General features: G+C 45.5%; 1 protein-coding gene across 1 annotated transcript in view; it reads right to left on the bottom strand.

The window, feature by feature from the left end:
• Nucleotides 1–15,466, bottom strand: part of LOC140390348 (uncharacterized) — a 222,817-nt gene extending 207,351 nt beyond the window's left edge. The window contains exon 1 of the mRNA XM_072475420.1: nt 15,087–15,466. Within this exon, the coding sequence (XP_072331521.1) occupies nt 15,087–15,135 (49 nt within the window). The 5' untranslated portion in view covers nt 15,136–15,466. The remainder of the gene's footprint in view (nt 1–15,086) is intronic.
• Nucleotides 15,467–16,322: the final 856 nt, after the last annotated feature.

The raw sequence follows: 16,322 nt of genomic DNA, 5'->3' as shown, positions 1-16,322 counted from the left end.
AATACAGGGCTCAGTATACAAGTACACACTCTGCCAGTTCCTGTATATAATACACTCTGTATTCCCTGTACAATACAGGGCTCAGTATACAAGTACAGACTCTGCCAGATCCTGTACATAATACACACTCTGTGCTCCCTGTACAATACAGGGCTCAGTATACAATTGCACACTCTGCCAGTTCCTGTATATAATACACTGTGCTCCCTGTACAATAGAGGGCTCAGTATACAAGTACACACTCTGCCAGTTCCTGTATATAATACACCCTCTGTGTTCCCTGTACAATACAGGGCTCAGTATACAAGTACAGACTCTGCCAGTTGCTGTATATAATACACACTCTGTGCTCCCTGTACAATACAGGGCTCAGTATACAAGTACACACTCTGCCAGTTCCTGTATATAATACACCCTCTGTGTTCCCTGTACAATACAGGGCTCAGTATACAAGTACACACTCTGCCAGTTCCTATATATAATACACTCTGTATTCCCTGTACAATACAGGGCTCAGTATACAAGTACAGACTCTGCCAGATCCTGTACATAATACACACTCTGTGCTCCCTGTACAATACAGGGCTCAGTATACAAGTACACACTCTGCCAGTTCCTGTATATAATACACTGTGCTCCCTGTACAATACAGGGCTCAGTATACAAGTACACACTCTGCCAGTTCCTGTATATAATACACACTCTGTATTCCCTGTACAATACAGGGCTCAGTATACAAGTACAGTCTCTGCCAGTGCCTGTACATAATACACACTCTGTGTTCCCTGTACAATACAGGGCTCAGTATACAAGTACAGACTATGCCAGTTCCTGTACATAATACACACTCTGTATTCCCTGTACAATACAGGGCTCTGTATACAAGTACAGACTCTGCCAGTTCCTGTATATAATACACACTCTGTGCTCCCTGTACAATACAGGGCTCAGTATACAAGTACACACTCTGCCAGTTCCTGTATATAATACACTGTGCTCCCTGTACAATACAGGGCTCAGTATACAAGTACACACTCTGCCAGTTCCTGTGTATAATACACACTCTGTATTCCCTGTACAATACAGGGCTCAGTATACAAGTACACACTCTGCCAGTTCCTGTATATAATACACTCTGTATTCCCTGTACAATACAGGGCTCAGTATACAAGTACAGTCTCTGCCAGTGCCTGTACATAATACACACTCTGTGTTCCCTGTACAATACAGGGCTCAGTATACAAGTACAGACTCTGCCAGTTGCTGTATATAATACACACTCTGTGCTCCCTGTACAATACAGGGCTCAGTATACAAGTACACACTCTGCCAGTTCCTGTATATAATACACTCTGTATTCCCTGTACAATACAGGGCTCAGTATACAAGTACACACTCTGCCAGATCCTGTACATAATACACACTCTGTGCTCCCTGTACAATACAGGGCTCAGTATACAAGTACACACTCTGCCAGTTCTTGTATATAATACACTGTGCTCCCTGTACAATACAGGGCTCAGTATACAAGTACACACTCTGCCAGTTCCTGTATATAATACACTCTGTGCTCCCTGTACAATACAGGGCTCAGTATACAAGTACACACTCTGCCAGTTCCTGTATATAATACACACTGTATTCCCTGTACAATACAGGGCTCAGTATACAAGTACAGACTCTGCCAGATCCTGTACATAATACACACTCTGTGCTCCCTGTACAATACAGGGCTCAGTATACAGGTACACACTCTGCCAGTTCCTGTATATAATACACTCTGTGCTCCCTGTACAATACAGGGCTCAGTATACAAGTACACACTCTGCCAGTTCCTGTATATAATACACACTCTGTGTTCCATGTACAATACAGGGCTCAGTATACAAGTACAGACTCTGCCAGTTCCTGTATATAATACACACTCTGTGCTCCCTGTACAATACAGGGCTCAGTATACAAGTACACACTCTGCCAGTTCCTGTATATAATACACTCTGTATTCCCTGTACAATACAGGGCTCAGTATACAAGTACAGACTCTGCCAGATCCTGTACATAATACACACTCTGTGCTCCCTGTACAATACAGGGCTCAGTATACAAGTACACACTCTGCCAGTTCTTGTATATAATACACTGTGCTCCCTGTACAATACAGGGCTCAGTATACAAGTACACACTCTGCCAGTTCCTGTATATAATACACTCTGTGCTCCCTGTACAATACAGGGCTCAGTATACAAGTACACACTCTGCCAGTTCCTGTATATAATACACACTCTGTGCTCCCTGTACAATACAGGGCTCAGTATACAAGTGCACACTCTGCCAGTTCCTGTATATAATACACTGTGTTCCCTGTACAATACAGGGCTCAGTATACAAGTACACACTCTGCCAGTTCCTGTATATAATACACACTCTGTGTTCCCTGTACAATACAGGGCTCAGTATACAAGTACACACTCTGCCAGTTCCTGTATATAATACACACTCTGTATTCCCTGTACAATACAGGGCTCAGTATACAGGTACACACTCTGCCAGTTCCTGTATATAATACACTCTGTGCTCCCTGTACAATACAGGGCTCAGTATACAAGTACACACTCTGCCAGTTCCTGTATATAATACACACTCTGTGTTCCATGTACAATACAGGGCTCAGTATACAAGTACAGACTCTGCCAGTTCCTGTATATAATACACACTCTGTGCTCCCTGTACAATACAGGGCTCAGTATACAAGTACAGACTCTGCCAGTTGCTGTATATAATACACACTGTGTGATCCCTGTACGACACAGCGCTCAGTATACAAGTACAGACTCTGCCAGTTCCTGTATATAATACACACTCTGTGATCCCTGTACAATACAGGGCTCAGTATACAGGTACAGATTCTGCCTGTTCCTATGCATAATACACACTCTGTATACAAGTACAGATTTTGCCAGTTCCTGTATATAATACACACTCTGTGATCCCTGTACGACACAGCGCTCAGTATACAAGTACAGGCTCTGCCAGTTCCTGTATATAATACACACTCTGTGATCCCTGTACGACACAGCGCTCAGTATACAAGTACAGACTCTGCCAGTTCCTGTATATAATACACACTCTGTGATCCCTGTATAACACAGTGCTCAGTATACAAGTACAGACTCTGCCAGTTCCTGTCTAATACACACTCTGTATTCCCTGTACAATACAGGGCTCAGTATACAGTACAGACTCTGCCAGTTCCTGTATATAATACACACTCTGTATTCCCTGGACAATACAGGGCTCAGTATACAGTACAGACTCTGCCAGTTCCTGTATATAATACACACTCTGTATTCCCTGTACCATACAGGGCTCAGTATACAAGTACACACTCTGCCAGTTCCTGTATATAATACACACTCTGTATTCCCTGTACAATACAGGGCTCAGTATACAGTACAGACTCTGCCAGTTGCTGTATATAATACACACTGTGTGATCCCTGTACGCTACAGCGCTCAGTATACAAGTGCAGACTCTGCCAGTTGCTGTATATAATACACACTCTCTATTCCCTGTACAATACAGGGCTCAGTATACAAGTACACACTCTGCCAGTTCCTGTATATAATACACACTCTGTGATCCCTGTACAATACAGGGCTCAGTATACAAGTACACACTCTGCCAGTTCCTGTATATAATACACACTCTGTATTCCCTGTACAATACAGGGCTCAGTATACAAGCACAGACTCTGCCAGTTGCTGTATATATTACACACTGTGTGATCCCTGTACGACACAGCGCTCAGTATACAAGTACAGACTCTGCCAGTTCCTGTATATAATACACACTCTGTGATCCCTGTACAATACAGGGCTCAGTATACAGGAACAGATTATGCCTGTTCCTATGCATAATACACACTCTGTATACAAGTACAGATTTTGCCAGTTCCTGTATATAATACACACTCTGTGATCCCTGTACGACACAGCGCTCAGTATACAAGTACAGACTCTGCCAGTTCCTGTATATAATACACACTCTGTGATCCCTGTACGACACAGCGCTCAGTATACAAGTACAGACTCTGCCAGTTCCTGTATATAATACACACTCTGTGATCCCTGTATAACACAGTGCTCAGTATACAAGTACAGACTCTGCCAGTTCCTGTATATAATACACACTCTGTATTCCCTGTACAATACAGGGCTCAGTATACAGTACAGACTCTGCCAGTTCCTGTATATAATACACACTCTGTATTCCCTGTACCATACAGGGTTCAGTATACAAGTACACACTCTGCCAGTTCCTGTATATAATACACACTCTGTGATCCCTGTATAACACAGTGCTCAGTATACAAGTACAGACTCTGCCAGTTCCTGTATATAATACACACTCTGTATTCCCTGTACAATACAGGGCTCAGTATACAGTACAGACTCTGCCAGTTCCTGTATATAATACACACTCTGTATTCCCTGTACCATACAGGGTTCAGTATACAAGTACACACTCTGCCAGTTCCTGTATATAATATACACTCTGTGATCCCTGTATAACACAGTGCTCAGTATACAAGTACAGACTCTGCCAGTTCCTGTATATAATACACACTCTGTATTCCCTGTACAATACAGGGCTCAGTATACAGTACAGACTCTGCCAGTTCCTGTATATAATACACACTCTGTATTCCCTGTACCATACAGGGCTCAGTATACAAGTACACACTCTGCCAGTTCCTGTATATAATACACACTCTGTATTCCCTGCACAATACAGGGCTCAGTATACAAGTACAGACTCTGCCAGTTCCTGTATATAATACACACTCTGTATTCCCTGTACAATACAGGGCTCAGTATACAGTACAGACTCTGCCAGTTCCTGTATATAATACACACTCTGTATTCCCTGTACCATACAGGGCTCAGTATACAAGTACACACTCTGCCAGTTCCTGTATATAATACACACTCTGTATTCCCTGTACAATACAGGGCTCAGTATACAGTACAGACTCTGCCAGTTGCTGTATATAATACACACTGTGTGATCCCTGTACGCTACAGCGCTCAGTATACAAGTGCAGACTCTGCCAGTTCCTGTATATAATACACACTCTCTATTCCCTGTACAATACAGGGCTCAGTATACAAGTACACACTCTGCCAGTTCCTGTATATAATACACACTCTGTGATCCCTGTACGATACAGCGCTCAGTATACAAGTGCAGACTCTGCCAGTTCCTGCATATAATACACACTCTGTATTCCCTGTACAATACAGGGCTCAGTATACAGGTACAGATTCTGCCAGTTCCTATGCATAATACACACTCTGTATACAAGTACAGATTTTGCCAGTTCCTGTATATAATACACACTCTGTGATCCCTGTATAACACAGCGCTCAGTATACAAGTACAGACTCTGCCAGTTCCTGTATATAATACACACTCTGTATTCCCTGTACAATACAGGGCTCAGTATACAGTACAGACTCTGCCAGTTCCTGTATATAATACACTCTGTATTCCCAGTACAATACAGGGCTCAGTATGCAAGTACACACTCTGCCAGTTCCTGTATATAATACACACTCTGTATTCTCTGTACAATACAGGGCTCAGTATGCAAATACACACTCTGCCAGTTCCTGTATGTAGCACACTCTCTGTGCTACCTGTACAATACAGGGCCCAGTATACAAGTGCAGACTCTGCCAGTTCTATACATAATATACACTCTGTGATCCCTGTATAACACGGCGCTCAGTATACAAGTACAGACTCTCCCAGCTCCTGTATATAATACACACTCTGTTCCTGCACAACACAGGGCTCGAGCTCCATAGTTTCATATGTTTCTGTGGAGTCTCACAATTCTGTCATTGTCTGCCTGCTTCTACAAGACATAGAATCAAAATAAAATATTGATTTAAAAAGTCAGCTTGTTCATTACTTTTGCACACACAGGATAATTTAATCTAATGTTTGCCTTTCTTTCTCAGCACAGCACAGTAGACCTCTGCCAGTTCCTGTATGTAATACATTCAATGTGTCCCTGTACGATACAGCGCTCCAAATACAAGTACAGACTCTGCCAGTTCCTGTATGTAATACACTCTCTGTGCTCCCTGTACAATACAGGGCTTGAGCTCTATAGTTTTATTTGTTGCTGTGGCGTCTCACAATTCTGTCATTGTCTGCCTGCTTCTACGAGACATGGAATCAAAATAAAATACATATGAAAATTCAGCTTGTTCATTACTTCTGCGCATCCAGGCTGATTTAATCTAATATTTGACTTTAATTCTCAGCGCAGTTTCCCATCCCCACGACAGTATATGGGACAGTTACTGTGGGTTGATGGGGGGAGATTTGCCATTCTTTCTGTGCTGGGTTAGTTGAATGGGAAATACCAGTGTCTGCTCTGAGCGTGGGAAAGAGACAGGGGGCCAGACTTGGGACAAGAAGTCAAGAGTTGGGCCTCAGGCTTGGGACCGACTCAGGCTGGCAAATGTCCAACAACCAGGCATTCAGAGCAAAGAACCAGTATCAGAAGAAGGGCTAGTAGCACCGGGATTGTACAGCAAGGGCGTTGCTCAGAGTGCATTTGCTGCCCATCCCGATGTACCCTTGGGCCGAGTTGCTTGCTCGGCCATTTCGGCGGGCAGTTAAGAGTCACTGTGGATCGGGAGTCAAATGTAGGCCTGACCAGGTTGAGAATGGAAAATTTCCTTCCCTAAAGTGGCATGAGTGAACCAGATGGGCTGTTATAACAAGCGGTCACCATTGCTGAGACGAGCACCATATTCCAGGATATTAATTGAATTTAAAAATGGGATTTGAACCCAGGTCCCCAGAGCACTAGCCTGGGTCTTGGACCTGATAGTCCAGTGACAGTACCACTGTACTACCATCTCCCCGATTGACATTGTTTGTTAGTGTGGTGAAACCACTGTGTTGTATTGTGCTGCCACAGTATTACGTGTTGACCAGTATTGCCACTATATTACATGTTGTATGGTTTTGGCTCTGCCCGTGGCTTCTCCCCCTAGGGCCCGGGTATATAAGCTGCCGGCCTTTCACACTGCCTCATTCTGGGGCAAGTTCTGCCCCAGTTCTGTTCTGCCAGTTCTGTTCTGTAAGTCAATTAAAGCCATAGTTAATTCACTCTGCGTTCTCCGTCTTGATTGATGGCATATCAGTTAGCTGTTACATTGCTATGCAACTTTATGCAAACTGTCACCTACTCTCTGTCCTTCATCTATCAGCATTTTGATGTTCCCTCAAATCTTTCTTCTGTAGTCCAGCTTACTTTCAGTCCTCATTTTTTTTCTTTCCTCTCATCCATCTTATTTCCATTCTTTTATCTCTCTCTCGGAAAGCTCTCATATTCACCATTCACCATCAAACTGTGCAACCCTCGTGTCCCCATCCCACTGTAACCCAGAATTCCTATCTTCCTCCCACCTTGTGCTTGCTTCTTCTCTGCTAACTGTATACGTCATCCATCCATCCGTCCGCCCTTACATTCAGCATTTATTTCCTATCCCTGACTGCCCTTGAGAAGGATCTGATGAGCCACCTTCTTGAAGATTACTTTGCATTTGAGTGACTGCTTTCCAACTATTCACAACTCATTTGGATACTTCTGGTGTTTGCTGGGCTAGTTTAGCACACTGGGCTAAATCGCTGGTTTTTAAAGCAGACCAAGGCAGGCCAGCAGCACGGTTCAATTCTCGTACCAGTCTCCCCGAACAGGTGCCGGAATGTGGCGACTTGGGGCTTTTCACAGTAACTTCATTGAAGCCTACTCGTGACAATAAGCGATTTTCATTTAATCTCTCTGCCCTCAACCCATCACAGACCCTTTCACTTGCTTGAAACTATTACATTTATATTTTTGCTCAATTCTGATGAAGGATCACTATTTACCTGAAAAAGTCTGACTGATTCTCTGCACAGATGCTGCTGGACCTGCTGAGTATTTCCAGCATTTTTGATTTTATTTCAGATTTCCAGCATTTGCAGTATTTTATCTTTCTTTTTCTTTCTTTCTTTCTCAGACTCGATGGGCCGAATGACCCCCTTCTGCACTGCAGTGATTCTGCTTTTTCTTTCTTTCTTTAAGACCATAAGACATAGGAGCAGAATTAGGCCACTCGGCCCATCGAGTCTGCTCCGCCATTCAATCATGGCTGATATTTTCTCATCGTGCTGGTGCACGAGTCGCAAAACGTTGGTGTGCAGGTGCAACAGGTGGTTAAGAAGGCTAATCGAGTTCTGTCTTTCGTTGCTAGAGGGATGAAGTTCAAGGCTAGTGAGGTTATGCTGCAATTGTATAGGGTGTTGGTGAGGCCGCGTCTGGAGTATTGTGTTTAGTTTTGGTCTCTTTACCTGAGAAAGGACATATTGGCACTGGAGGGAGCGCAGAGGAGATTCACTAGGTTGATCCCAGAGTTGAGGGGATTAGATTATGACGAGAGGTTGAGTAGACTGGGACTGTACTCATTGGAGTTTAGAAGGATGCGGGGGGATCTTATTGAGACATATAAAATTATGAAGGGAATAGATAGGATAGATGCGGGCAGGTTGTTTCCACTGGTCGGGGAAAGCAGAACTAGGGGGCATAGCCTCAAAATAAGGGGAGGTAGATTTAGGACGGAGTGTAGGAGGAACTTCTTCACCCAAAGGGTTGTGAATCTCTGGAATTCCTTGCCCAGTGAAGCAGTTGAGGCTCCTTCTTTAAACGTTTTTAAGAAAAAGATAGATGCCTTTCTAAAGAATAAAGGGATTCAGGGATATGGTGTATGGGCCGGAGAGTGGAGCTGAGTCCACAAAGATCAGGCATGATCTCATTGAATGGCGGAGCAGGCTCGAGGGGCCAGATGGCCTACTCCTGTTCCTAGTTCTTATGTTCTTATGTTCTTATCCCCATTCTCCTGCCTTCTTCCCATAACCCCTGATCCCCTTATTACTCATTCTTTCTTTCGCTCTCAGATTTGATGGGTCGAATGGCCTCCTTCTGCACTGTAGTGATTCCATTCTTTCCATCCATCCATCCATTCATCCATCCATTCATCCCTCGGCCTGTGTCCCTGTCTCTGTCTCTATGAGATTTTGTGCCCCCTCCTTCCGGTCACCGAGGGACCCGGCACGAGGGCTCACCTTTGGTGGGACGGGAAGACCCAACCTGCCCTCCATCTCTGTCTATCTGTCTCTCTCTTTCTGTCTGACTCTCTCTGTCTGTTCACCAGTTCATCTCTCTTCTCTTTAGGTAATGGAATAAACGTTTTTAATTCCTCCACTGAGACAACAACAATGTCCATTTATTTGGGTCTTCAACACAGAAAAGAGCTTTCAGGGCGATGTTAAAAAAGGCCAGGGTGCCAGAAGAAACTAATATAGGAGAGGGTGGGGTTAAAGAGTCGGTTCTGTGGAGGGTTTTAATGTAATGAAGACAGAGAGGCCTGAAGGCTTTAGGGAGGTAATTCCGGAGAATGGGGTGTGATGATGGAGGGCATGGACACCAAAGGTGAGGCAAGGGGGCTGGTTTAGCACAGGGCTAAATAGCTGGCTTTGAAAGCAGGCCAGCAGCACGGTTCAATTCCCGTACCAGTCTCCCCGAACAGGCGCTGTAATGTGGCGACTAGGGGCTTTTCACAGTAACTTCATTTCATAGAATTTACAGTGCAGAAGGAGGCCATTCGGCCCATCGAGTCTGCACCGGCTCTTGGAAAGAGCACCCTACCCAAGCCCACACCCCCATAACCCAGTAACCCCACCCAACACTAAGGGCAATTTTGGACATTCAGGGCAATTTATCATGGCCATTCCACCTAACCTGCACGGCTTTGGACTGTGGGAGGAAACCGGAGCACCCGGAGGAAACCCACGCACACACGGGGAGATCGTGCAGACTCCGCACAGACAGTGACCCAAGCCGGGAATCGAACCTGGGACCCTGGAGCTGCGAAGCAATTGTGCTAACCACTGTGCTACCGTGCTGCCCCTTGTGCCTACTTGTGACAATAAGCGATTTTCATTTTTTCAAGAGAGTGGAGAAGGGGGTGCACATCTTTTTCTTTAGCTTCTGCCCCTTCCAGTAAGTGCTGGACACCCTCTGCACACACCCAGTTTTCGGCAATCCACGCAGTCAATGCTTCCTTTTACTCCCTTTCAATGTCCTGACGTTTTCAATGTGGCACCGCGACTGAAAATAATCTCTACTCTCACAGGGGGGAGGTCAAAAAAAAAAAGTGTTATTCATCGAAATCTTCCTGATTAGATTTCCAGGACCAAAACTGTCCTGCTCAGTGTTTTTTTTTTAGGATTGATGTAGTAGAGGATATGTGACTTAATTCACCGAGCAACATAAGAACAAGGAGAGGAAGTGAGTAAAAACACTCCTCATCCTGCACGCCTAATCCCAAACAAAAACCCGCAGATTGCTAAAGAATGGCCCATTATACTGTGGCAGCTGATGTGACTCTGACCTACAATTCCAATTACATCCAGTAAATCTGAGGCCGACAACTCACTTTGAATACAAGTGTTCTCCCTCCCACCCCCCCCCCCCCCCCCCCCACCCCCACTTTCTATCCACAGCACATTCATACATTGAAAAAAGAAACAGGAGCAGGCCATTCGGCCCTTCGAGCCTATTCATTACGATCGTGGCTGATCACCAAGTTCAATACTCTGATCCCGCCTTCCCCCCTTGATCCCTTTTGCCCCAAGAGCTATATCCAATTCCTTCTTGAAATTACACAACATTTTGGCCTCAACTACTTTCTGTGGTCACGAATTCCACAGATTCACCACTCCCTGGGTGAAGAAATTTCTCTTTACCTCAGACCTATAAGGTTTATCCCTCATCCTCAAACTATTACCCCTTGTTCTGGACTCCCCCACCATCGAGAACATTCGTTCTGAATCTACCCTGTCTAATCCAGTTCGAATTTTATAGGTTTCTATGAGATCCCCTCTCACTCTTCTAAGCTCCATTGATTAAAATCCTAACCAATTAATCTCTCCTCATATGACAGTCACGCCATCCCAGGAATCAACCTGGTAAACCTTTGCTGCACTCCCCCCATATCAAGAACATCCTTCCTCAGATAAGGACACCAAAACTGGACACAATACTCCAGGTGTGGCCTCACCAATGCCCATGCAATTGCAGTAAAACATCCCTATTGCAATACTCAAATCCTCTCGCTATGAAGGCCAACATATCATTTGCCTTCTTCACTGTCTGCTGTACCTACTTACTTTCAGTGACTAATGCATGAGGACACCAAGGTCTTGCTGAGTATCCACCTCTCTCAATTTACAGGGAGATTTTACTGTCATTTATCAATAGTCACAAGGCAGTCCGCCCATGATCTCATTCTTGTCAAGTAAGCCCAATGCAGCTAAACAACCACAGCAGCTGCAACTACCCTCAAGAAGCAAAGCACCATCCAGGACAAAGCTTCCCACTTGTTTGACACCCCATCCACCACTTCATACATCCGCTCCTTCCATCACCGACACAACACTGCAGCAGCGCACACCATGCGCAGAAGACACAAAGGCTCCTCGACCACACCTCTCAAACCAACAGCCTGCTCTATCTCGAAGGAAGAAGGCAATTTATGCATGAGAACAGCATAACCCCTAACTTACCCTCCAAGGCTTTCCCACGTAATCATGCTGGGTCGAGACTCTGGAGGTGCCTAGCTAACAGCTTTGTGGGAGCAACTTCACCACATGGACCTCAGCAGTTGGAGGAAGCCCTTCTCAAAGGCAACTAGATGTGGACAGTCAGTACCAGCCTTGCCAGTGACGCCTACACACCAAGCATGAACAATAAGAAAAAGAGGAAGGTGTGGCAGCCCAACTCAATGTACCCTTAACTCCAAACCTACCCACCAGCGTCACAGTGGTAAAACTCCATCTGGATACACCTCCAGCAAACCCCCAACCAAGCCCTTAATGTGAACTATTCACCCTGCGACACCACTTCCGACAAGAATTGACCCCATGTTAAATCTTCTAATGGTCTTCACTGTGCCACTCCACCACGCACCCCCACCCCCAAAGTCCTCTGGGAATCTGTTCCACTATTTCAGGGGGCAAGAGGTGTCCACTTGCCCTTTCAGCTTCCTCCACCATTCAGCTGGATCATGATACATCTGCACTACAATTCTATATACCTTGATTCCCCAGCCCAACAATTGAAATCTCTCGGGCATAGTGCAGGAATTCCAGTTGTCCCATGGCATCCACTATTGTTTGGGGGATTGAGCTCCAGATTGGCAGCACTCCTTGTGTGATCAAATGCTTGCCGATAGTCCTACCAGAGGAAATATTTCCTCTTGAGCTTACGGAGCCCTTCAAACAGCTCAATCAGACCATCCTTCAGTCTTCCACACTCAAGGAAGGAGAAACCACCTCTACCTGCCTGAAGTAAATGTTGCCCCTAGTGCCTCATGTTCACACATCTTGACTTTCAACTGCATTCCCTGGTTTTCGAACCGCACCCAGAAGAAAACCTTTACACAGGACTACATAAGCTATGCAGCACAGAACAGGCCATTCAGCCCACCCAGCCCATGCTGGCTCCACTTGAGCTTCCACCCATCTTTCCATGTCTAAATCTATCATCATAACCTTCTATTCCCTTCTCCTAGACACAGTTTAGCTTCCCCATGTACTATTCTCCTCAACCACTAGCACTGGACTAGCAATCCTGAGGCCCAGGCGCGTGCTCCGGGGATGTGGGTTCAAATCCCACACCCCAGCAACTGACTGAATGTAAATTCAATGAATTGAACCAAATCTAGTCTCAGTTGCGGAGGTCGTGGCAACCATCATTGATCGTTGCAAAAACCCGTCTGGTTCATGAATGCCCTTTTAGGAAGGAACGTCTGCTGTCCATACCTGGTCTGGCCTACATGTGACTCCAAAACCCCAGCAATATGGTTGACACTGAAATGTCCAAGCAAGTCACTCAGTTCAAGGACAATAAGGGATGGGCAACAAATGCTGGCCCAGTTGTTGACACCCACAGCCCATGCAAGAATAAAAAAACTCCCTGAGGTATTCAGTTCCACATTCTCACCACTCTCTGGGTAAAGAGAGTTGTTTTTTTTCTGAATTCCCTATTGGAAATCTTGGTTAAAAGCAATCTTATATTGATGTCTCTAGTTACGCACTTCCCTACAAGAGGAAACATTCCCTCTGCTTCCTCGCTACCACAACCTTTCAGAGTTTTAAAGAGCACTATTAGGTCACCCTTTCAAGAGAAAAGACACCCGGTCTGCTTGTTTTCTGACGGGTGAACTCCCTGCCTCCCTGTGTCATAATTGTAACTCATTCTTTGCACCCCCTCCAATGCCTCTATACCTTTCTGTGCATAACATGGCGAGCAGAACTGTCAGCAGTACTGTACTGTTCTCTGTGTGATCTTTGGGCAGCACGGTAGCATGATGGTTAGCACAATTGCTTCACAGCTCCAAGGTCCCAGGTTCGATTCCCGGCTTGGGTCACTGTCTGTGCGGAGTCTGCACGTTCTCCCCCTGTGTGCGTGGGTTTCCTCCGGGCGCTCCGGTTTCCTCCCACAGTCCAAAGATGTGCAGGTTAGGTGGATTGGCCATGATAAATTGCCCCTTAGTGTCCAAAAGTTCTCTTAGTGTTGGGTGGGGTTACTGGGTTATGGAGATAGGGTGGAGGTGTGGGCTTTGGTAGGGTGCACTTTCAAACAGCCGGTGCAGACTTGATGGGCCGAATGGCCTCCTTCTGCACAATAAATTCTATGAACAAAACCTCTCTACTTTTCCATCCAACCCCCTGGCAATAAAAGGCAATGGTTGCTGGACCCAAATCCAGATGGTCCCTTCACCCAGCTCCTGATGTAGAAACAATGGATGTGGTTTGTGGTTGAGTTCTGGTTCTATATGCGGGACAATTTTCCCTCCTTCTCTGGCACACACACACACAGCGGGAGCACCGCCTCGGCCTTCCGTGGGCACCACGAGGACTGGGATGCATTATCAATCCCTTCAGTCACGTTTTGTTTGGATGCTTTAAGTTTCCTTGGAGATTCTGTTTGCGATGAAGCAGTATACCCTTAAGGAACTGCATTTTTAATTTGTCCCACAGTTTGTTTGATTAACCAAACGAAGTGGACTATCCAACAGGTAATGAAAGCTACAGTTCGGATCCACACAAACCCACAAAGGCAGTTGCACCTACCATTGCTTTCTCCATCATTCCCTGAGACCTGAACTAACGCACTAACCACACATCTTGAGTAAAACCTGATGGATGCACATGCAAATGGACAAACGGATTGAAATAAACGTTTTTTTTAAGGATGTGACCTGACAAACTGTCTGCTTATTGGCCACCCTTTCAAAATATGTTTGTGCATGTGTATGTGTGCGTATCAATGTGTGTGTTATTTGTGTGTGTGCTTGTCTATCTGTAAGTGTGTAAATCTGTGTGGGTGTTTGTATATCTGTGAGAGTGTATCTCTGTGTGTTTGTTTGTCTGTGCATTCGCCTATCTTTGTGTTTGCCTGTCTGTGAGTGTGCATCTGTGTATGTATTTGTCTAGCTGTGTGTTTGCCTGTCTGTGTGTCTACCTGTGTGTTTGTGTCTATCTGAGTGTGTATATGGGTATGTGTGTCTATCTGTGAATGTGTAACTGTGCATGTGTATCTGTGTATGTGTGTCTGTCTGTGAATGTGTAATTGTGTGTGTGAGTATGTTTTTGTGTGTTGGTCTATCTGTGTGTTTTCATCTACCTGTGTGTCTGTCTGTGTGTGTCTATCTGTGGGTGTCTATCTGTATGTGTGTGTCTATGTGTGTGTGTCTGTGTGTCTATGTGTGTGTCTATATGTGGGTGTCTATCTGTGTGTGTGTATCTGTGTGTGTCTATGTGTGTCTGTGTGAGTGTGTCTATGTGTGGGTGTCTATCTGTGTGTGTGTATCTGTGTGTGTCTATGTGTGTCTGTGTGTGTGTGTCTATGTGTGTCTATATGTGGGTCTCTATCTGTGTGTGTCTGTGCTTCCCACCTTGAGAACTTGGCAGGATCAGCAGGAGAATCCCCAGCAGGTGCACCATCCCTCGCGTCAAAAAACTTCCAGCAACTCGGAAAGATTCATCCGGCGAAGCAAAAAATATATAGAAAACCCCAGCGAATAAATCCGAACGGAACTCGCAGGAACGAAGGGGATGGGTCCCCGGGTTACAGAGCGGGACGATTCTCTTGCATCGTCCCCACCCTCAGGCTCTCCCCGCAGTGAGTCTGAGAGCAGTGTGTGTGAGGCAGGGACTGAAGGCAGCAGCTTAAAGGAAGCGATCCCAGCGACTGTTATTGGGAAGCTGCCAAAAAACGTAGCCGGAGAGCGAATGTGTGTGAGTGAGCTCCCTGTGCGTGTGAGCAGCCCAGGAGGGGGACTCCGCCTGGCTCCACATCACACAAAACACTCTCAGCTGAGAGAGAAGGCGAGAGGCAGCGAGGGAGCAGACTGTTGTGAGGGGCCAGCAGCAACACTCTTCTCCCACCTCTCACCCTCCAAGTGCGATGCTGAGGGAAGGCCCCAGGTGTTCTCCCCACCCACACACATCCCCATGCCTTGGCTCACAGCCCCAAACAAGACGGCGAGAAATAAACTAAACTATTAGCTGCCCAGTCATCTCACTCACTGCGACTTGACTCCGTGCTATTTAACTGGCGTTTGTTTTGTCCACAATAACAATCACTGCTCTCTTCAAACGCAGTCCATATTTTGGCTTGATCCCAGAGTTATTAAAACTCTGTATGAATGCAATTATTTCTGTGTGAAGTGCAGTACACAGGTCTCGGGTTAACCATTGTATGCACACTGTGCAAGTATTATGTGAGGTCTGGGCTATATAGGTATATGTGCATCTGTGTGTGTCTATCTGTGTGTGTGTGTCTATATGTGTGTGTGTATCTGTGTGTGGGTGTGTACCTGGGTGTGTATGTGTATCTGTGTGTCTATATGTGTGTGTGTATCTGTGTGCGTGTCTTTGTGGGTGTCTATCTGTGTGTGTGTGTATCTGTGTGTGTCTATATGTGTGTGTGTATCTGTGTGTGGGTGTGTATCTGTGTGTGTGTCTATATGTGTGTGTGTGTCTATATGTGTGTGTGTATCTGTGTGTGGGTGTGTATCTGTGTGTATCTATATGTGTGTGTGTATCTGTGTGTGGGTGTGTGTCTATATGTGTGTGTATCTGTGTGTGGGTGTGTATCTGTGTGTGTGTCTATATGTGTGTGTGTCTAT

Source organism: Scyliorhinus torazame, chromosome 14, assembly GCF_047496885.1.
Source record: "Scyliorhinus torazame isolate Kashiwa2021f chromosome 14, sScyTor2.1, whole genome shotgun sequence".
Classification (NCBI taxonomy): Eukaryota; Metazoa; Chordata; class Chondrichthyes; order Carcharhiniformes; family Scyliorhinidae; genus Scyliorhinus; species Scyliorhinus torazame.
Note: the sequence above shows the minus strand (reverse complement) of the source record. Positions and strands in the feature narration are given on the sequence as shown.